This window comes from Rhinoderma darwinii, chromosome 11, assembly GCF_050947455.1.
Source record: "Rhinoderma darwinii isolate aRhiDar2 chromosome 11, aRhiDar2.hap1, whole genome shotgun sequence".
In the NCBI taxonomy this organism is placed as follows: domain Eukaryota; kingdom Metazoa; phylum Chordata; class Amphibia; order Anura; family Rhinodermatidae; genus Rhinoderma; species Rhinoderma darwinii.
The window spans coordinates 67,551,677-67,574,451 of NC_134697.1; the positions used below are offsets into that span (position 1 = coordinate 67,551,677).

The window sequence follows — 22,775 nt, forward strand, 5'->3', positions numbered from 1 at the left end:
GTTATAGCAATGAGATAACAGATCCACTGTTTTCATGAAAATCAATCTAAAACAAAACCTAATTTATAAATCAAATGTGCATGTATGGGATGAGAGTCATTTAAGCAATAGAGCATATAAACCTTGTAATGAAATAACAAAGGGACAATCTGACCAAGGTAATGTGCTCAAGTGTAATATCAACTACATAAAAATATAAACAAGATGAGAAATAAGGAGAATAATAGTCCCCAATAGAGTAAAATAAACTATTGTCTCTCCAAAGTAATGACAATATATACAAGAACGGTGTTTTAAAATAGTGATATCTCCATTTATTATTAATAAGCATTGTATTCCCTATAACATTCTCAGCAGGAGCTCCTTTCCAAACACAAATAAGCAATGCTGTCTTGTCTCCCTATGAGAGTCATTTTTTTTACTACCCCAGGGGGAAGAAATGCATTTTATTTAATAAGTGAGTCAATAGCTGTGTATTATGGGAAAGGACATTTATCTTTCCCTTTGTAATTTCTGTGGTACAGTAGCAACTGCCTTACAATAGTCAGACTCTTTAACAGAATTTTAATTCATTATTATATTTATTAATTATTATAGTTATTATTAATTTAACTAATTATGTGTCTCCTTAAAAGTTTTCCCTGCACAGTAGCGCCCCCAGCCACCAGCTGTACAGGCAACTGCAGCAGAGACACTTTCAAGTGAACGGGAGCGCTGCTGTGCAGGCAAAAACAGTAATGGGGATGCAGCGCTATCAGTGGCGTAACTACCGCTGTAGCAGCCGTAGCGGCTGCTACGGGGCCCGCGCCCATAGGGGGCCTGTGTCGCTCGCTGGCACGGGCCCCCACCATGGCCGGAGGCTCCGCTAGCAGCCGCTATGGCTGCTACAGCGCGACGCCACTGAACACTACGGCAGAGCAGGGAGGTATCTTCCCGCTCTGCCATTAAACAAAAGACATGTATCCCCTATCCACAGGGGGGGCTGTATGGCGTTCCCTACAGGGGGCTGTATGGCGTTTCCTACAGGGGGGGCTGTATGGCGTTCTCTACAGGGGGGGCTGTATGGCGTTCTCTACAGGGGGGCTGTATGGCGTTCCCTACAGGGGGGCTGTATGGCGTTCCCTACAGGGGTGGCTGTATGGCGTTCTCTACAGGGGGGGGCTGTATGGTGTTCCCTACAGTGGGGGCTGTATGGCGTTCCCTACAGGGGGGCTGTATGGCATTCCCTACAGGGGGGGCTGTATGGCTTTCTCTACAGGGGGGGCTGTATGGTGTTCCCTACAGGGGGGCTGTATGGTGTTCCCTACAGGGGGGCTGTATGGCATTCTCTACAGGGGGTTGTATGGCGTTCTCCACAGGGGGGCTGTGTGGAGTTCTCTACAGGGGGGCTGTATGGTGTTCTCTACAGGGGGGGCTGTACGACGTTCTCTACGGCGGGGGCTGTATGGCGTTCTCTACAGGGGGTGGTGTATGGCGTTAGCGCCGTACAGCCCCCTCTGTAGATAACGCCATACAGCCCCCTCTGTAGATATCTACAAAGGGGGCTGTTTGGAGTTATCTACAGGGGGGGCTGTAAAAAAGGCACTATCTACAAGGGGGGGGGGGTTGTGTGTCACCCAGGGGAAGGGGGGCCCAAGTCAAAAGTTTGCTATGGGGCCCAGTCTTTCCTAGTTACGCCCCTGAGCGCTATATCAGTACTGCAGCCCTTTCATTCTAGCGATATGCCATCACTTTATGAGATGGGAATAACCCTTTATAACTCAATTAATTTGAAGCTATACTGGAGTAACAGCCCCGGAGGCTGTATAAATAAAATACCTGGCGCCTGGTCTCTTTAATAAAGTCACCAAAAACATATTCCATATTATACAATAAAGTGTACATTTAAGCAGAAATACATGTGTATAATTTATCTCTGTTTTGCAATGGAAGATCATGATGAACCTCCTCAAAGTAGATGCAAATGTTTTGTCACGGTTTGGAAACGATCAGCGGTTATTGTGGGAATCTTTGTAGAAAGGTTGTTATATTCATTTTCTTCTGTTGTATTTTACTCCATTGTATTTGGGGGGGAGGGATTGCCGCATAAACATGGACGGATTAGGAATGTTGTTTTAAAAAAAATGGATGCATTTTCAAAATGCAAACTATGACTAAGATTTTTTCAAATTTCATCCTTTTTATATAACATCTGGTATTTGTCGTTTTACCACTGTAAAAAATGGAAGCATAAAAACCTTTTCTTACACAGAGCTTCGTCGGTTCTAATACGGTCTATTAGCGAGAATTCTGAAATGTTGTTTTTTACTTGTATAATCCATTGAAAACATTGACGACCTATAATATTCAAAAAGCCTATGCTCTTCCAAGTCTACTCATTTAAAATATTGGAAATGATCTGTGTGCAGATAATGCAAAATTATGCTTGTTCTTATCCATTCCAGCAATTTTTTTTCTACACTCAGTACGCTCTCAGAATACTTAGTCCATACACAAATTATTTGATCTCTTCTGTTAGAATAACTGGCATTTCATTGTTTTGGCATTTGGAGAAATGTCTCAAAAATAATGAATATTCCAAATTAATTTGAAAAATGACCCACATTTTCAAACATTGCTTTCGACTTCACATTACAGCAGGTGTTAACCGCAATTTGCAAATCTGTATTATGAATATTAAGATTGGCAAAATGATTTAATTCAAATTACCTAAAAAAATTATCTAATTTTCTTAACTCATTTATTTACTAATGCTGTCTATTAGTTAGACAGTGTACACTTAGATCAGGCAGTCCCAAAATTTGGGCACATCTCGCATAATCTGTTAAACACTTTTCTCTTCTATATACCATATTTGATTTGGCTTATTATGCGCAAAGATTTTGTGCCAGTTTGTTAGCGCATTTTTAGCTAACTTTGGTGCATTTTAAGCCATGCCCCTTACTTGCTTAGACATGCCCCTTTCGGGATCCTTTTCAAAAGCGTCAAGTGGGGGGCAAATTACAATTTTTTTTACACAATCTAGACCTCAAAACATTAGTCAATTTGCCCCATTAGGTACATTCAAAGTTATTTTTAATTAGGTTGCTTTTTACATTTTTATGGTTCGAATAAATAATTTTTTAAACATACATTAGAAATATGTATTTATTTATAATACATATTATTTAGTATAGTTTGATATTGTCTTTCCTCTAGATTTTTATTTTTTTCCTTTTTGGCACAGGATTCCTTAAAATGCATGATTCTCTGCATTTCCATAAATATGTAGGTCACAGGTAACCTAATGGCAGCTGTATATTATAGAAAAATTACCCTGTATGCACATATGTTTTTTCTGCGTTTTTTTTGTCGTGTAGCCGAAAATCGTACCAAAATAACACATGCGTTTTTACAACGATTTTCAAAACACAACAGGCTTTTTTTTCTAGTTCCTGAATATTTCTTATTTCCAGGCTTGCCACTATTTACAGGAGTCAGTATTTCTAAATTAATTATTTTTATAGGCCTCTAAGACACAAATATATTTCCCAATTTTTTTGTTTTAATATATCTGGGTAGATTAGTATACTGCATGACTTCTGAGTAAATATAAATATATTATGTGCATTTGCAGTTCCCCTTTATTAGTGTATTTAATCCAGATAAAATGTGCACGCAATATAATCTCACGGGTAGCGTTTGTTTCACATTGTATTAACATATCTGGCTGCCACATATGCCGGTTTTTAACTATTATTCACGATGTATGGCATCTACTATGAACGCCGCACATCCAGAGCCACACATGTGCAGAAGAAATCGGCTTAGCGTGGCTATGTTTTCTCTTCTGTCTAAGCGGCTTGTATATAAACACCACTGCAGCGGCTGTGTATGATGTGCTAAATATTCAGGGCTACACCTCTGACCCTAGGATATTTTTACTCTATCTAGCCTACTGTGTCTCAGTCCACGTTTCGGCATGTTAGATTCAGCATCTTCTGGGGCAGCAAAGGAGTCGTGTCCATGGTACCAAATGTATGAAAACAAAAAGTTGGGACATATTTTTGTGTCTTAAAGGGCTATATTCTTATTAAATTGGTAAACATTGACCACACTTTGGGGATACCCAGTCTTTACGTCCAGTGGGTAGAAAGAATCCGACCATTCTGATGGTTATATAACATTTTTAAAGTGCAACATAAAAATTAATTTTAAAGTATCCCAAAAAGCAAAACCTTAATGTTAAACCATGATGTTGGCATTCCCTACGTATCACCCTATTTGCCTAATATTGTATTACTGACACTATACTGGTGCTATACACCTGATGGAATAAATAACAATATTTCCGTGGTAGGAATTCTGTCAATTTAGCATGTTTTACATGTTACAATATTGTTACCTATTCAGATAATATTTGCAAATATTTTAGTAGGTTATCTGTGGGATTTAGTTTTTTTTTTATTCCTTGTAACTTTACAGGTCCATTTTCTTTTAATAATTAGGTTGTTAATTATTATTATTAAAACTACTGTAATTTCCTTCTATGACAGTAGTTACTTGTTTAGTTTAAGCATGATGGACAGTAGCTATTACTGTGACTAAAGATTCTAGAAATGCTTCTTAAACTGAGCGGAAATAAGCAGTAAAGTAGACGATAGATAATAAGTCATTTACCCTCCGCACATCTTTGCCAAATGTCTCGCTGTAGCTGGTTCCAAGAATTTCAAACTGTACATGAGGATTTGAGCCGTCCTCCCTGAACTCCATAATCCCAGTTAATCCTGTTATGCGACCCTGAAGAAATGGGATTTATAAAAAATTAGAGGCAACATTTTTAGAGTACTGAAATGTAATTATCTGCAAAGCAAAGTTGCTGATCTTTTACCCTGCTTCTGTATTTACTATAAAATCATAATTTAATTAGCAAAGCACATATGGTAGAGCCATAACAACCCAACATTTACATAAAATAATGTTTACAAAAAAGACAGAACACCTTACAGTCCAATCCAGATCTGTAAAGTAAAATGTGTTTTCCTATAACATGAACCACAATATTATGATGGCAACAGTAAAAGAAAATGTAATTTAATATAATATTACATGTCAGTGTTGTAAACTAAATGAACTTAAATGTATTAAATGCTATGTACACCTTTGATGAGCTTTTTTTTTAAAAAAAAAACAGGTCAATCAGTGTGACTAGGAAATCTTTTTACTTAGTCTTTATTAAAAATTGGTTTTACTTTTTTAGATACAGCTGCTCTGTATCCTGTATACAGAGCAGTTGTATGTAGTGCTAAATCCTGCTTCCGTCAGGTTCGCGGGTCTGACGGGTTCAGTGTCAGCAGGTCCTGCGCGTCCCTGACACACAAGATCCATCTGTAATCTATCACATCTTAGTAGGAGCCGCTGACACTGAACCCGTCAGGTCCGCAGGACTTTCGGATTCAGGTCATAGCGAAATATACAGCTGCTCTGTATACAGAATACAGAACAGCTGTATCTAAAAATGTAAAACACATTTTTAATAAAGACTAATTAAAAAGTTACACCAAACACACTGACTGACATTTTTATTAATAAAAAAAATGCCCCTCGAAGTTACACATAGCCGTTAAGGCACCAAATGATAAACAATTACACAAGAAAAACATGTAAATAAATGATCATCGTGCACTCCCTATGCGGCATTCGGATAAACAGAGATAGATAGATAGATAGATAGATAGATAGATAGATAGATAGATAGATAGATAGATAGATAGATAGATAGATTAAAACGGCAGTTTAGATAGATAGTTAGATAAAACTGCATGTGTGAAGGTTGTGTTTCACTAGCATTTTACATTGATAACATTTTACTAAATTAGTTTTCGGACACCAAGTTGCATTGAGCTAAGGTACCAGTACAGTGGAAAGCTCCGAAAAAATACCCCATTTTGGAAAATACATCCCTGAAGAAATGTATCTAGAGGTATTGTGAGCATTTTGACCCCTCAAGTGTTTTGCAGATATTAGTGCACCGTGGATGTTGCAGATTGAAAATTGCCATTTGACATCTGTGACCAATATGTTGTACCCAGATTGTGCCACTGGAGACACATCCCATAAATTGTTAAGCAGGTTCTCCAGAGTATAGTAATACCCCATATGTGGTCATAAACTGCTGTTTGGGCACACTGTCAGACTCAGTAGGACCGCCATTTGGCTTTTAGAGCGTAGATTTTGCTTGGTGGTAGTTTTGTTTGGGGTTTTACTGGTATTTCAGCTTATGATGTGGGGGCATATGTAAGCTGTGCGGAGTACATCAGGGTATATACAAGCTGTGCGGAGTACATCAGGGTATATGTAAGCTGTGCAGAGTACATCAGGGTATATGTAAGCTGTGCAGAGTACATCAGGGTATATGTAAGCTGTGCAGAGTACATCAGGGTATATGTAAGCTGTGCAGAGTACATCAGCGTATATGTAAGCTGGGGGAGTACATCAGGGTATATGTAAGCTGGGGGAGTACATCAGGGTATATTTAAGCTGTGCGGAGTACATCAGGATATGTGTAATCTGTGTGGATGTGTAATCGGGGTATATGTAAGCTGGGGAAGTACATCAGGGTATATGTAAGCTGGGGGAGTACATCAGGGTATATGTAAGCTGTGCGGAGTACAACAGGATATGTGTAATCTGTGTGGATGTGTAATCAGGGTATATGTAAGCTGGTGGAGTACATCAGGGTATATGTAAGCTGGGGGGAGTACATCAGGGTATATGTAAGCTGTGCGGAGTGCATCAGGGTATATGTAAACTGGGCGGACTACATCAGGGTATATGTAAGCTGGGTGGAGTACATCAGGGTATATGTAAGCTGGGCAGAGTACATCAGGGTATATGTAAGCTGTGCGGAGTACATCAGGGTATATGTAAGCTGTGGGGAGTACATCAGGGTATATGTAAGCTGGGCGGACTACATCAGGGTATATGTAAGCTGTGCGGAGTACATCAGGGTATATGTAAGCTCTGAGGAGTTCATCAGGGTATATGTAAGCTCTGAGGAGTACATCAGGGTATATGTAAGATGTGCGGAGTACATCAGGGTATATGTAAACTGGGCAGAGTACATCAGGGTATATGTAAGCTCTGCAGAGTACATCGAAGGGGTCAAACGGTGGCGATCGGCGGTAACTGCCATCGCTGTCGTTGCAGCGGGATGTCAGCTGTATATTACAGCAGACAACCGGTGAAGATGAAGCGCGCACAGCTCCTGTGCCCGCTTCATCTTCATGACGGGTCTGGTATGTCAGATTGTGGGAAGCTGCTTATTATGCCGACGTACCAGACCCATCATTTTGCGGGTAGGGGTTATTATTATTATTATTATCCATGAAGACTCATTTATTCCAGTGCAGTCTGTTTGGCCAAATAGATGTCAGAACATATGGGTACTTTAATATTTTCCCATAAATTTTTACATAAATAGACGTAATAAAGTAAAAAAAAACAAAAAAACACAAACAAAACAAATATGCTAAATAAAATATGATGTTATTATGATAAGTATTATTTTTATTATTATTATTATTATTATCATCATCATCATGTCACTTTTCAGCTTTTAACACCTTCCCCACTGCCCACTGTCTTTTGACGTCAGGCGGTGCGGGTGCTTAGTCTGCAGAGACGTCTTTTGGCGTCGCTGCAGGTCAGGCTGATGAGCGCTCGTGAGAGCGCTCGTCCTCTAAGCAGGAGCTGTAACTAACAGCTCCTGATCTTAGAGCAGCCTCCTGAACACAGCTGGGGTCGGCAAACATTCCAACCCCAGCTGTTTAACTCTTTGATTACCGCGGTCCGTGACCGCGGCATGATCAAAGGGAATTCCCCTCTTTGATCGCATCACCGGGATTCCAGTGATGCAATCAAACACCGGGGAATACATCTGCAGTCAGCCCTGGGGACCTACAAAGGACCCCAGGGCTGTCTGTTCCGTGTGCCTGCTGTTCGGGCACACTATGTGCTGCCCGATCAGCAGCCTGTGTCATTGTGACACAGTGTAATGTATTAGCATACAGGAGTATGCTAATACATTACAAGTAAAAAATAAAGTTACAAATAAAGTTATCCCTTGATGGGATTAAAAAAAAAAAAAGTAACAAAACAAATAAATAAATAAAAAAAGTCCCAAAAAGTGTCTTTATTTTACATAAAATACATTTTATTGCCCCTACACTAAATAAAAACAAAAAACCTACGCATATTAGGTATCTACACGACCGTAATAACCTGAAGAATTAATCTAATGGGTTATTTAGCGTGAAACGTGAACGGGATAAAAAAGAAACAAGAAAAACTATGCCGAGAATCGCTTTTTCCTATATTCACGCCGTAAAAAAAAATTTTTTTACCACCAAACTGTGGGAAAAAAAAAATACTATTTCGCATAAAACAAGGCCTCATACAGCCACGTCAATGAAAAAATAAAAAAGTTATGGCTGCTGAAGCGCAGAGAGGCAAAAACAGAAAAATTGAGCTGGTCATTAACGTCTTTTCAGGCCCGGTCATTAAGGGGTTAAATGATCAAACTCTGTTGTTCTTACCTTTTTTATGGTGTCCAACATGGACCTTCCACCATTCCAAGGTTTGGTTGACTTTCTCATGCAGTTCAAGCTTGCCATACTGTGCCACTTTCTGTCTTCTAGTTTTCTATGGAAGGCATTAGCCAACAACAGTACACTATCATACAGATAAAGGTTGGATACCTGCAAATATAACAAAGTCAACATATGCTTCAATATAGGAGACACATTTTTTCAAGATCAAAGCAAAAACACATTATCAACCAGCTAGATCCAAGGTTAAAAAAAAAAAAAAAAGACAATATCATATATGTAAGTATTTCAGAAAATCATGGCCAGGTAGCTCCCTGAATTCAGCATGAAGCAATGCTTACTTTAACACGCAGACCATTGCTCCTACACGGTCCATGGATGTTGTACAAGTAAGAGGGAATGTTTTTGTTGCAGAGGCATGACATGAAATTCCTGGGTCCTAATGCAAAAACTGTAACATGGACCCCATCTACCATGTGTTATTTATAATACTGGTGTCTTCTTATGGGGCAGAGGGTCCTTTTGGTCCCCTCAGGCTCCATGGCCTGGGTGCAACAGCTACCTCTACATCCCCTATAGATACTCCCCTGCTTTGTTCCTTATTGTCACCCAGTCATGGATCAAGTTTATATTGTCAAAACTACTGTGTAATACTATTATAAAAACTCTCCAGGCTACGATGATACCATTTATGCTTAGTTTAGGGCTTAAGGCAGTGGGCATGACTCCGGGATCCAGAGTATTCCTTGAATCAATAGGTCACATCTTTGGCCATCTTCCTCAAAATCTATACAATGCATTACGCAGGGTATTTAATTTTGTTTGTAATGTTCCTTCAACCCGTTTGTGACATGCCACGTATATGTACATGGCAGCTGCGAAGGGTAAATATGGAGCGAACTCACAGGTATGTTACAGCCAACACCACACTGCAACCAGCGAAATCAGAGATAACTCTGATTTTGCCCATTTAACCACTTATATGCAACGATCAATAGCGACCAAAGCATCTAAGCCGTTGGAGGGGCAGTCCCTCTTTTTCTAAAAGCCCAAAGCCCCCTCCACGACTCATCACAAGGTGCCAATATTTTTAATGGCAGCCAGGGGGCCTAATGAAGGCCCTAGGTCTGCCATCTCTATGCTCCTATTAAGGAGCACAAATAATTTTTATTTACTAATTTTACCTCCATTTTTACTCACTCAAAATTCCATTCATTAGGTGGCTCTTTTATATGATCACAATTACTGTCTTTGAAAATAATTGTTTAGAAAAAGTGGAGTGATAAAGTTCTTCTATTCCCATAGTGACCTATACAGTCCTGTTGATTATATAGTGGCAAATGATAGCATGAGATTTATACACAGTCTATGGCTAAAATAATTTTATCTCATAAATAGCAATATATTGCATAAATTCAGGATAATATGGCTAATAAATTGAGTATGAAATTTTTGCGAGAATAAGAACATAGTTTACTGTTAATTGCCAGCAAAGATTCTTGTCTCAGAAATAATTTGCCTCCTATGCTGGGATATGACACCATGCTAGGTGATAGCTTTTTCCATTAAGCATAAGAGATTGCAAACACATATAGTTCCAATCAGTGTTCTAGGTTTATGATTTGCAACTAACACACATATATAGATAAAGATAGTTACAGGAAGCACTGAGGACTAGAGCTGGTACAGTCAATTTGTCACATTTTGCAGTCACATTTGCATCTTGGAGAATCAATGCAGAAGAGAATTTTCAGAGATTATCTCATCTGTACCGAATATCTATATACTTCTTTACTAATGCTGTGTTTGACAGGAACTCAGGATTGAGATTGACTTTAATTACTTAATTTTCCAAGTAAGAGGCTAACCCGTGCATTACAATGTCATCATTAGCAATTCTATACTCAGTTGTTCTATATCTATTCTAGCAATTTCATGGTAATCTTTGGAAATTCATTTTTATCCAGTTTAGAACCCAATGGACAGAATTTCAGTGACAAAGTTTTAGTTACTATCATCTCATATTTATTCGAAAACCTATATTGGGGAAATTACATAGGACTTCCCCATGTCAAGCTTCTAATCGGACAACTGTTAACTCAATATGTATCTAGTACCTCAAAGTCACCCTTTTTGAATTAGAGGGATTTGAATAAAAGAATGGGGAATTAGCAGGCAAATTAAAACCCCCATTGCTTCCCTGCATGCAACATCTCACCAGCACTCACCATTGCAAGGGGAATGTTACATGGCAACCATTCAGATCAATGGTTGCCCATGTATTACATGATCAGTTGAGTCTTCTAGAACAAATATCGCTCGTACAGAGAGGCTCGCCTTTTTGGCTCATAGAGGGGCGCCCCGAGCAGGGGACCACTTCTATGAAGTCCATATACCCTAATAGGGCATATGGACAAGGGTTGTTTTTTTAAAACAATCCCTTTAAAATCTTCTATCTATCTATCTATCTATCTATCTATCTATCTATCTATCTATCATCTATCTATCTATCATCTATCTATCTATCTATCTATCTATCTATCTATCTATCTATCTATCTATCTATCTATCATCTATCTATCTATCTATCTATCTATCTATCTATCTATCTATCTATCTATCTTCTATCTATCTATCTATCTATCTATCTATCTATCTATCTATCTATCTATCTATCTATCTATCTATCTATCATATCTATCACCTATAAATCAATCTATATATATCTATATATATCTATATCTATATATATATATATATTAAAAAAACATTTTTTTTCACAGATATAAAAAACGCATATGAAGTTTTGACATTATTTTTTTGTACCAAAATACTGCCTTACAATGCCAATAATATGTCCACACAATACATCCATTCAGTACCCCAAAAAATACTGCCATACACTGCCTATATAATACATTTATAAAGTTTCTAAATAATACTGCCAGATATGGTCTACTCTACCTGACTACGGGAACTGAATATAGAGTGGAATGTTTTTCTGTTCCACTCTCAGGTTGCTCCTGGGGGATCTGTCCTCTAGGAAACAAAGCCATGGACAATTTGCTACCCCTTAAAACATCCCTATTGCCAATAAGATGCTACCTATTAAATACCAAAGATAAGTTCTTCAGAACTGTACAATTATACTTAAGTGAACATAGAATGGAGGAGGGTGATAAACCTACTACTTAGAAACATCTATTTTATTTACATGGCAACAGGCTGCATCCATCCAAGCTGAATATATTCACATAAGCATAAACTCCCTTTTGACGCAAGAGAGAGAGAATTTTAAGAAATTCATCAAAACTAACTACACTATTTCTAATCTACACAGACTCTAGCCTACCTGCAACGCAACATCAAGTCAAGTAACATTGAATACAATATAATATATGAAATCAACTTCTGAAGTGTTGGTTACTACTGTAACAAATCATTGATATCAATACAACTTATTATAAAAATGTATTATAGAACAGATGTGTCCACCCTTACCTTTGCTTGAATTTGGTTGAGGACTCCAATTTTTTATGAAACCATTTCAATATAATATTTCAACATGCTAGCAAAACCTTTGACAGGCTGCAACTCACATCTCAAGCAATGGGTGGCCACACACAGACACATATAGACATAGACATCTCATGACAGAGTATTGCGAAACATGTTTTATTTTTATCATCGCTGGTAATCTCATGCCACACATCTCAGGCTATGTTGAGATATGAGGAAAGGTGAGGGAGGAAACATCTGTATACCCAAAATAGAGCTGAACAATAACGGTATTGCTCGCTATTCATACGTTGGACAGAGTACACCAAAATTATATTAGATTTTTTTTTACCACATATAAAAAAAAATATTTTTGCTGCAAAAAATATATAGAATTCTGAAAGTGTATATACAAAGTGTCATTCTGGTTATTCTATAAATGTTCTTCTAACCTTATATTTTATTGTAAGTGTATGTTTACTGAAATAATACCTATGAAATCCATCATGAAACCACTCATCTGTGCTGCTAAAAAGGACAATGTTCTTACTGGACACTTCAAAAATAAATCCACTAGCAGTATACTAAACCTTTCACAGTATTCCTCAGAGATGAACAAAGACGTTATTTGGAAAATTGTGGATCAGTCTCATTGTAAATTGTTATTACTGAACATATTGGATGAGCCGCAAAACTAACATTGTTTTTCCAGTCTACCTTAAATGACATGTTACACTAGGACTAGCCAGCTGTTAGCCCATGTTGTTCTGTTATTTTCTGCATCAGAGAGCTCTACTTAAAATGAAGTGATTGGAAGAAGATGTAGGAATTTGTAGCTAAAGAAGCCATCCCAAAATGGGAACTTGCGGTTTGCAAACATTATGCAATAAAGGCCAGTACAGTGAATGAATGCCATGATTAAGAGCACTTGCCGTGCTCGAAACGCGTAGGCCCATTACACCTACCAAATACTGCCTTGATGCCAAGCCTGTTACCGAATTTTAAACAAGTTTTTTGGATACCAATAAAATTGGGAATACGTTCCTTTTTAAACCACACCATTGCAGCGCTGGATCTAATCCTTCCTTTTGTACTATTGCCTACCGTGGACCGTTGCGGAGATCCGGGCGAAGCAGGACTGTCAGGCGGCGAGTTGGTGAGCTGGAGGTCTCCTCCCCCTTGTTTTACTTTCTGCCAGTACACAACGTTACAGGCACAGCGTAGGTCAGCACAATAAGCTTTTACGTTGACATCATACTAAGCAAACACATTTTTCCCCAAGGTTAGAGCAGTCTCAGCCCCCAAAATCTTACATTAAGTCCCACATTGTAAAGATCATCATAAACAATACCCATCAGCACCGGCATAAACCGTGAGTAATTATCAATCTATTCCTTTGTAAAAAAAATACATTATTCTCTCTACTAGATATTACAGGGCGTAGCAGAGGGATAATGCCTTAGGGTATGTTCACACGGCTTAGCAAAATACGACTGAAAATACGGAGCTGTTTTCAGGCGAAAACAGCTCCTGATTTTCAGACGTTTTTGTAACTACTCGCTTTTTCGCGGCGTATTTTACGGACGTTATTGGAGCTGTTTTTCAATGAAGTCAATGAAAAACGGCTCCAAAAACGTCCCATGAAGTGACGTGCACTTCTTTTTCACTGCCGTCTTTTTACGCGCCGTCTTTTGACAGCGACGCGCAAAATAACACCTCGTGGGAGCAGACCATCGTAAAACCCATTGAAAGCAATGGGCAGATGTTTGTAGGCGTAATGGAGTCGTTTTTTCAGGCGTAATTCGAGGCGTAAAACGCCCGAATTACGTCTGAAAACAGTGCGTGTGAACATACCCTTACAGAGAATGGGTTAGACAAGACCTCAATCCAAGGAGATGTTAAGACAGAAAGATGCAAATAGGGAAAAGCTTTAAGATCTCTCCATTGTGAAACCCAATGTATGTAACCGGAGCAAAAATATATTTTTCTAATTCTCCATAAAGATTTATTAAATAGTCAGAAAAACTCTAGCTCTGTTACTTAGCATTTACTCTACATAAATGAAACAAACAGCCAAAAATATTGATAAACATATTGCATTGAGAAAGATATGCAAGGCTTTTCACCATCAGACAACGGAAAGAAGATGCATGGCAAAATCCCCTGTTATCTGGGTACCTTGTCACCAACAGTGGATTGGAATTGCCTCTCCTAGGTAGAACAGACCCTCTTGAGCCTGCTTAATTCTTTATTTTCACCTTGGGTGGACTTTGATGGTTACGATCTAGCCTTCATCTGAAGCTGCTTTTAAATACCCGTACAGACTAAGGCCTTCTCAGTCCTTCTCTGTCCTGCACAGATACCCCCAACTTCTCTCTCTACCTACACCGTTTCATTCAGCATAGATAAAATGTGGATCAACACTCGATTGTTAATCCAAATAAACCTTTACTCTCTATATTTTTTCTTCAAATCTAATTTTTCAAACAGCCATTTTCAGACTACATTTTTTAAATGGACATGCACCAAAGTCTCTTCTGAAAAGTTATTTTCCCCCACCACCCATCAATTAATAATCAATACAACAGACGACCAGCTTTATTATTTAAAATACTCACGCATAATAGATGCCGTAATGTAATTTCCCAGAACTTTATCTTTATAACCCCAATGCATTTCTTCAGCTTTTCCTAGTCCATAATGATTAAATTCGGGAATAACTTCTCAAAGGACTCAGTTAACACCTCTAAGTATACAACTACTAAAAGGTGACATTGACAAGTTAAGAAAAAACATTTCTCAATTCTCTACAACCACCCTGAGTAAGCCAGCTCAGACCCTTAAATTGTCCCATACAGGATTTCTCCTTCCTGTCTTCCATCTCATCATCAACACCTTGGGAATAATTGCGTTCAGATAAAAGCTCCAAACCAAGAAGATGTCCAGGAAAAGTCACTCTAAAGGAATCCTGTATAACGCCACTTTTTTTTTTTAAATCTATTTTTATTAACGCTTTTAAAGCATGACAAAATGCTAGACAACATATGTGAAATAAGTTGAGGGAGCATATATTGTAGGTAAACAATATACAAACTAGGCTTTTAAGTCGTTTAGAGGACCAGGAAGAAGTCGGGAATCCGGCATTGGCACAGGGCTCATGATTTCAATTTTTTAACTGACCAATGCCTGAGATAGTGCTGCCTCTGAAGAAAAGCAATGCCACCGGCCACCTAAATAACTCTCCCTTTCACTCTGGGAGCCGAAACATAGCACAATTATACAAACAGCGTCCACAGCTAGGCTGTAGAGACTGCATAGCCATGCCAGTACTGACAGTTTCAGACTGGCATGAGAATAATTCAGTGTGCTTTAGTGCACAGAGAACTGACTGCACAACTTCACCTTGATGTACAGTAATCGGGCCACGATCTCCAGGTCAGGCTCCCACATTTTGACGGCTGATCTGTGTCCACAGCCTGCACTTACTGCACTACGGTGTTTCAGAAGATAGCATTATTTTACTTTCTACCGAACGCAGTGACACTCTTCGTTTGACAGTGACAGAACGCAGTTGCGATCCTTAGGTCAGTCTTAACTATATTGACCCTGTGATCAGACAATACATGAACTATCTAATACTGCAATGGGGAGGGGGGGGGGGCTCAGCACCTTCAAGGCTTGTCATATATTCAGCAACATTGTAAACAACCCTGCAGTACATGGTTTGCCAATGCAAATCGTAAAATCTGACTCTCACTCATCATACACTGTACAAGCTACCTCAATTCTAAACATTCCAATAAAGGGCATTGCACAACTATTATTTTTTGGTGCCGCATACAGTTATTCTAGTTTCAAGTTTTACCCATCACGTCGCTATTTCCCTATCTTCTCCTCCTTCCTGTTCCCTCCTTGTTTTGGCTACAATTAAAAAAAGGGCATATAGCCTGAGTAGGAGGAGTCCTTATTACGATCCACAGGTTATGGACCCGCTAGGCTTCTCTACCAGTTTGGCTTGGGGTCACCTCTAAGGGCGTTATCTAAGTACTCTCCCTGGTCTTCACCCTTTAACCCCCATACAGGGATCTAATCTTCGCTGCAGGGAGTCTACCAGGTCGCTACCTCTTGAGGTACAGTAGTCCCAGTGGAGTAGCTGCTGGCTTAGTGGTTCAGGCCCTGGCAGATGGTACCTTGATTAATGGAACCTTCAGGTTTGCCACCGGCAGTAAAAGGAAGACTGACAGTGGGCAGCTGGATGGGAGCGGATAGCAGATCCTTCTACACAGCTGGATAGCAGATAGCTGGACACAAGCGGGTAGCGGCTAGTTGGGAACAGGCAGGTAGTAGATACCTGGACACAGGCAGGTAGTGGATACAGGCTCATGACAGGAAGCAATAGTGAACTGGATACAGGCTTGTAGCAGATAACTGGATGCAAGTCAACAAGAAACATCAATAGCGAACTGGATACAGGCTGGTAGCGGATAACTGGCCACAGGCTGACAACGGACAGCAATAGCGAAGTGGGTACAGGCTGGTAGAAAATAACTGGATACAGGCCGACAACACATAGCAATAGCGGACTGGAATGAGATGCACACAGGAACGTTCACAGGATAGAACTAGTTTGTTGCTATGTTGCTCAGGCACCAGGTTGATAGTGGTAGTGCGTTAAATAGTCCTGGGGACAACCATGAGTGAATTTGAAATTTTGCGCACGCTGGCCCTTTAAGAGGTGGCCAGAGTGCGTGCAATAGGGACATTGCAGCCACAAGCAAAGGAAAACAGCAGACATTGGTGGCCTGGGAGAGAGGCAGTCTTCCAGAGGCGGTACGTGACCAGGCAGCAGGGACCGCCGTCAGGAATGGGACCCGCCGGCATTACAGTGCTCAACTAGTATAGAGCCTTATCAAAAGTATCTATCTACATAACACCTGAAAAGAAACAATAAGCACTAGAGGTTTTGTACTAATAGTGAGAAACTTCTCTCTGGCCCTACTGGGAGGGTATTGGAAGACAGCATAGAAGGGCATTAATGTTAATTGCTACAAATAGGTGTTAAAGGCTGCTGTTTCACACATCTGCTGGCACCTGTGAAACATAATGACTACAAATCTAGACTACACAGAAAGGCCCAATTTTTAGTCCATAGCATTTGAGTCCAGACAAGGACAGCGTCTCAGCAGAAATACTTTACTGGTGGGAAATGAGCGATGTACAGTGCGTGGGAAAGGTCACATGGGTTATGGAGAACCAACAGCCTAATTTGGCATGTAAAAGTTAACAGATTCCCATAGCTTGGCAAGTAGAGTCTTGAAATAGGAGCGAAGCTGTCAAATCTTCCCGGAGAGGTCAGGAAATAGGTAGACAGCAACTCCTTGGAACTCAATAGTTTCAGAAGATCTAGCAGCGGCCAATAGCTAATCATTGAGCTTTGTGGATTACAAATGATGTCTCTTGGTCTATTAGAGAACACTTTGCAGGGTTTAGAAATTTGGAAAACGTCCTCAATAATAGAAAAGCAAAATACAAATTAACAGTAAAATAAAAGTCTGTAAAGTAGCAAAGTCCCCAAGAAATTGTCTAAATTTTTTCTGTATAGCCTAAGGCAAACATGAGGCAGTTAAAGGGTTTAAGGTTATTACTCCTCAATTGGGATTCCAAGTTCTTTGCAGTTGAAGATAAAGATTGAAGGGTGCTGAAGATGGAGAGCACATACTTAAAGGTATTTCCTTCACACATCATACACTATTAGCCAATATTTCCATTTGATGGGAAATACCCTGCTGTTTGTAACTACTATGGACCAATTTTCCAGTATATTTAAACCTTAAACTTTTTGCCAAATTACTAGCACTCAGATTGCAATTTCTACTTCCATTCTCAATAATACCAGATGAGGTTGGATTTGTCCTATACAGAGAAGGTAACAATAACACATAAGGCTTTACAGTTAATACAATTAACAGAACACACACAGGTTAAGGCTATACTTATTAGCACAGATGCCGAGAAGGGCTTCAAAATAATGTACTGGCACTAAATTAAGGCTGCTTTTCTTAAGTATAAAATAGCATTTAAAATCCCTTTTCTCTATTTTTTTTTTTTATTACCAATAGCACCTATCAGGGCTCCTCTTTATCCTTACAGTGGAAACCCTTCTCCAATAATACTTGGTATCCTATATGAGCTAAATTGCTCAACTTTGTTACAAGAAATATCTAAAACTATAAAGCTTCTTCGTTGGCTGAAAAAATGTAATTCTTTTTATTATTATGCCAAAACTGATGTATTTATTTCAAACTCTCCCCATTCTCTTCTCCCACTCCTTCTTTGTTTTATTAAAGAGAACATTAACCAAATTCATATGGCACTCAAAACCCCAGAAGAGCCTACAAGATGCTCAACAAACCAGACAATAAAGGAGGTAGAGGATTTCCGGACTCATCGCTTTACTATAGAGCTGTACACATCAGTAGGGTGTTGAATTGGCTAAGACGACCATAACAAAAACTTTGGGGATACATTTAGAATGCTATATCACCAATTCCTCTATGTATCTTAATTATATCTAAATAAACTCCTACAGGTCTACCCACCGTTCCCCGCCTCCTTACACATCTAACATGGACAATTTTAAATGCTAATCAACCTCAACAACTACTTACATCTTTCCCATCGCCAGCTCTACCAGTTAGAGACGTTGAGCTTTTCCATAAAATTCATTGGAACCTATACATACATCAGCGACTTCACACGATCACCATTTATGAAATATCCTACTTGAAAGACACTTATCCTCTCTTTCCTAGAGATGTCACATCTATTGGATATAATTCAACTCAATTTTGTGACATAACAAAATTACAACATAACTGAAAACAATAACAACATAAAGATTATAACAGTTCCCCTACATGGGGTGAGTCTCCAGAACTTCAACCGAAGCCACACAAAGGTAAAATAATTAGTTTTTAAAAAAAGCATACAGATTTCTGACATGTAAGCACAGTATAGGCACACAAAATTGGAATGTGTCATTCGAAATGTGGAAACAATTTCAATGGGCCATTCAAAAAGTTGAAATTTTGCTTGGACCCTTACCCATCAATGAAATTGCTCACAAATGGATTAAAAAACAACTTGAAGTTTTAATGTTCTGTAAAAAACAACAACAACTAATAAATTAATTACAAAAACGTGCTTTTTGTCAAATGAAAAAACATATTTGCTTGAGCCAAAAGAACCCATCAGTCCTCAGAATGCAATGATATGTAATTATTTGTAATTTGCATGTAAATGAAGCTTGTTGTACAATACCTATTATTTCACAGCTGGATGACAAGAGAGAACCAGGGTAAAATTAACTTTACCTTTTTTCTTCATATTTGGTTATTATAAGAAAAATTGTGTTTGCCGAATTCTAACAAAAATCACTGACCCATTTGTTATTAGGTAAATAATAGTGATATATCATCAGACAAGTCATCACATTTTTCCTTTATTATGCCCACAAACACGGCCCTAGAAACTTTTCCAACACTTTTGAAAAAGATTTGGTTTACACTGAGAAAAATAAGGCAGAGATTGGCTATCAGCTCACTGAAGAATCAAGTTACATGCTGCCTATAGTAGACTAGAGAGAGGGTAATGGATGTAGAGAGCAGGAGCAGAGTGTGTGTGAGAGAGAGGCAGAGAGACACACAGAGACTCTGCTTCAGTTTCTAATAAGGGTTCTATCCCACCCCAGTGCTGGATTCATAGCCATACTACTCAGTACTGCTGGATAACGCACTCCATGCTGCTGCTGCTTCTGAGGCTGTGCTATAAGAGGTTGGGGAGCAGGATGTTCTATCCTCGCAATGTGTACGGTGTATGGGAGACATGAAAGCAGACTCCACCCACTAGGAAAACTGAGAATTAGAAATAGAGCCTGCAGAGGGGAAGACTACTAAAAAAAAAAATACAGTGTAAAAGTCATATAATGGCCAGAAATAGTGTTATTCCTCATACGCATGACAGCTTATTCTGAAAAGTCACCTGAAAGGTTTTGATACGCTTTAATAAAAATGTAAAGCTTTTTCTTTACTGAAGTGTTCCAACAATAAGAGTACACCTACAAATATAATTAGAAAGAAATAAATTACATTAAAAGTCACAGAGGAGTTTGAAACTAAGTGATGTGTTTTTTTTTATAGGTAATGAAACTCCAGGGTCAACCACTGCCCCATGGTTCATCATATAAAATTCTCTACCTGTGCAATATACACTCCTCAACATTGAAATTGCACCAAGAAGGAAAAGTTTTAGAATTGTGGAAATCACAGGATCGATTGACATGTTAATGATATGCAAATGATAAAAAAATGGAAAGAAAATATTCCAATCATCTTGATTTATTCAGTATAGAGTATGGGCGCTACACTTAAAAATACACACATTTACACACCTTGGCATGCTATCAATGAGGTTATTAATAGTTGTCTGAGGAATGTTTTGCCACGTTGAATGCACTTGGGCATGCAAATCATCAAGATTGGCTGCTGGCTGCTCACTGTTAGTGTCTCAGAAATGAAGACTAGAGGGGTCCGGCTATCATAAATTATGTCACACCACACCATAATCTAGGGAGTAGAACCAGTGTGACGTTCCCTTGTGAAGGGCCCTTCATGGCGAAGCCCACATGGTCTCCAGACCAATCTCCAGCTATCATTGCATCCGAGACCAAAGCAGGAGTCATCGCTCAAAAGGATAGACATCCATTCCAGCCTCTATGGCTGTCTTGCTATGCACCATGATAGCCATTGAAAACGGTGACGCGTGGTCAAAGGAACACCTGTAGCTGGACGTCTGGCTTATAGCCCAATGTCGTGCAATTACCTTTTGATTTTTTGGTTTGTGTAGACACTGGTTGCCGCCCTAGGCTTGGGATGTGACGTCCAATTTCACTTGAAGTACAAATGGATCACTTCGCGCCATTCTTCCAATCAGAGGATCCGTCAATGCAGAGGTACGCTTCCGCACACCTCTTGCTGTCATCCCTGTTCATTGTTGTTCTCCCAACCTCCAGGACATGCAACGTTGAACAGTGCTGAAATCTTGGCCTAGGCGCGTAGAGATCTCTGTTCAAGGATTCTGTCCCTCTCAGTTTGCGACAAGTGGCGATGACTGGCACGTTGACAAACAGGAGGAATCGCACAATCATCCCACCCCACTTGATCTGATTTTTGAGGTTTCATGTGGCCAAAAAACTTTGCTTTCAATCTGGATTTTATGCCACTCGCACATGCCACAGATTGCTTGAAAACTTGATCATTTGCAGATTTTAGCGACACCTGCTACTTCTTCGAATTGCATAACCTTACAGCTTGCCCTTCTTGGTGTTGCAATTTTTAATTTTGAGGAGTGTGTCTATATACATATATATATTATATAAAATATTGATAAACATATTGCATTGAGAAAGATATGCAAGATATGCAAGGCTTTTCACCATCAGACAACGGAAAGAAGATGCAGATATAGATAGATACGAGTGTGTGTGTGTGTGTGTGTGTGTGTGTGTGTATGTGTATATATATATATATATATATATATATATATATATATATATGCACACACATACAGTTTGCTGTCCTATATTTAAAAACCACGGCATAATGTTCTCTATGAACGCAGTAAGTGGTCAATTACTGTTGGTTAAGGCAGCACACAGTGTAAATAGAACCTCAGGTAATGGTAAAAACCTGCTGATTATGACCTAATGTACCGCTCGGAAGTAAGTTTCAGTGTACTCAAGGCTACTGTGTTTTTAATGATCAGAGATTGCTGCTGTTTTGTTTAGACAAATATGAATTGAGAAGACAACCAGCCGAACAGGCTTGAATCCCGGCACTCTATTATTCTAATCCTAACTGAGCCTAATTAGAGCCTTAGAAATATATTGCTTTTGCTGTGCTTTATGTATGCACAAAGCGTTTAGCAGGTAATTAGAGGAAAAAAACCCTCACTGGTAGGCAAGGTAATTTCTTATTTGTCTGTCACAGAAGGGATTTGCTTTATTTGTGCTCTTAACTCTTCAGAGTTTTTCCTGCAGTAAACGAACAGCATGTAATAAAGAGTGTGTAATTAGCAGCGACCTAGCTCAATGAAGTTAAGAACTCATGACAAGTATATCTTTCTTTGACCAATGTGCATATATTAAGGTTATTTATTTCTATAACGGTCCTCCATAGATGGTATAGTTTAAAATGGAGAAGTAATTTTTTTTTAACCTGAGAAGCAAATTCAAATAGAACAAGAGGTATTGAACTACTGTAAAGGAAAGTTCTACAATTGGACTACAATTTATAATGTTTAACAGTAAAAAGGTGCATAAGTCTAAAATCATTGTTAATAATATGATTCACCACTTTATGTCAAACGATTAACTCAGAATTCTGCTGGTTTACTTTAACCAGAAAGGAGTGCATTGGAGAAGTTTAGTAAGGCCAGGTTCACACAGGGCAGTTTGATACGGTTTTTGATGCTTCTTTTTACACCAAACCAAGTTGGACTTTTAACCACTTGCTGGCCTGCTCCGTAAATGGCTCTGGAAGCCAGCACTTAACACTCAGATCTATACATTTATGACACCGTGATCACAGAGGCACAGCAGTTGATGCAATCACCCGCGGGAGGCTCTGTGAT

The 22,775-nt window shown here is 39.0% G+C and overlaps 1 protein-coding gene across 2 annotated transcripts in view; it reads right to left on the minus strand.

Moving 5' to 3' along the window:
* Positions 1-22,775, minus strand: part of GRID1 (glutamate ionotropic receptor delta type subunit 1) — an 832,880-nt gene that overhangs the window by 163,995 nt on the left and 646,110 nt on the right. For both annotated transcript variants that reach the window (XM_075841706.1, XM_075841707.1), the window contains exons 7-8: positions 8,577-8,738; positions 4,660-4,779 (exon numbers count right to left, since the gene is read on the minus strand). In XM_075841706.1, coding sequence (XP_075697821.1) covers positions 4,660-4,779; positions 8,577-8,738 — 282 coding nt within the window. The remainder of the gene's footprint in view (positions 1-4,659; positions 4,780-8,576; positions 8,739-22,775) is intronic.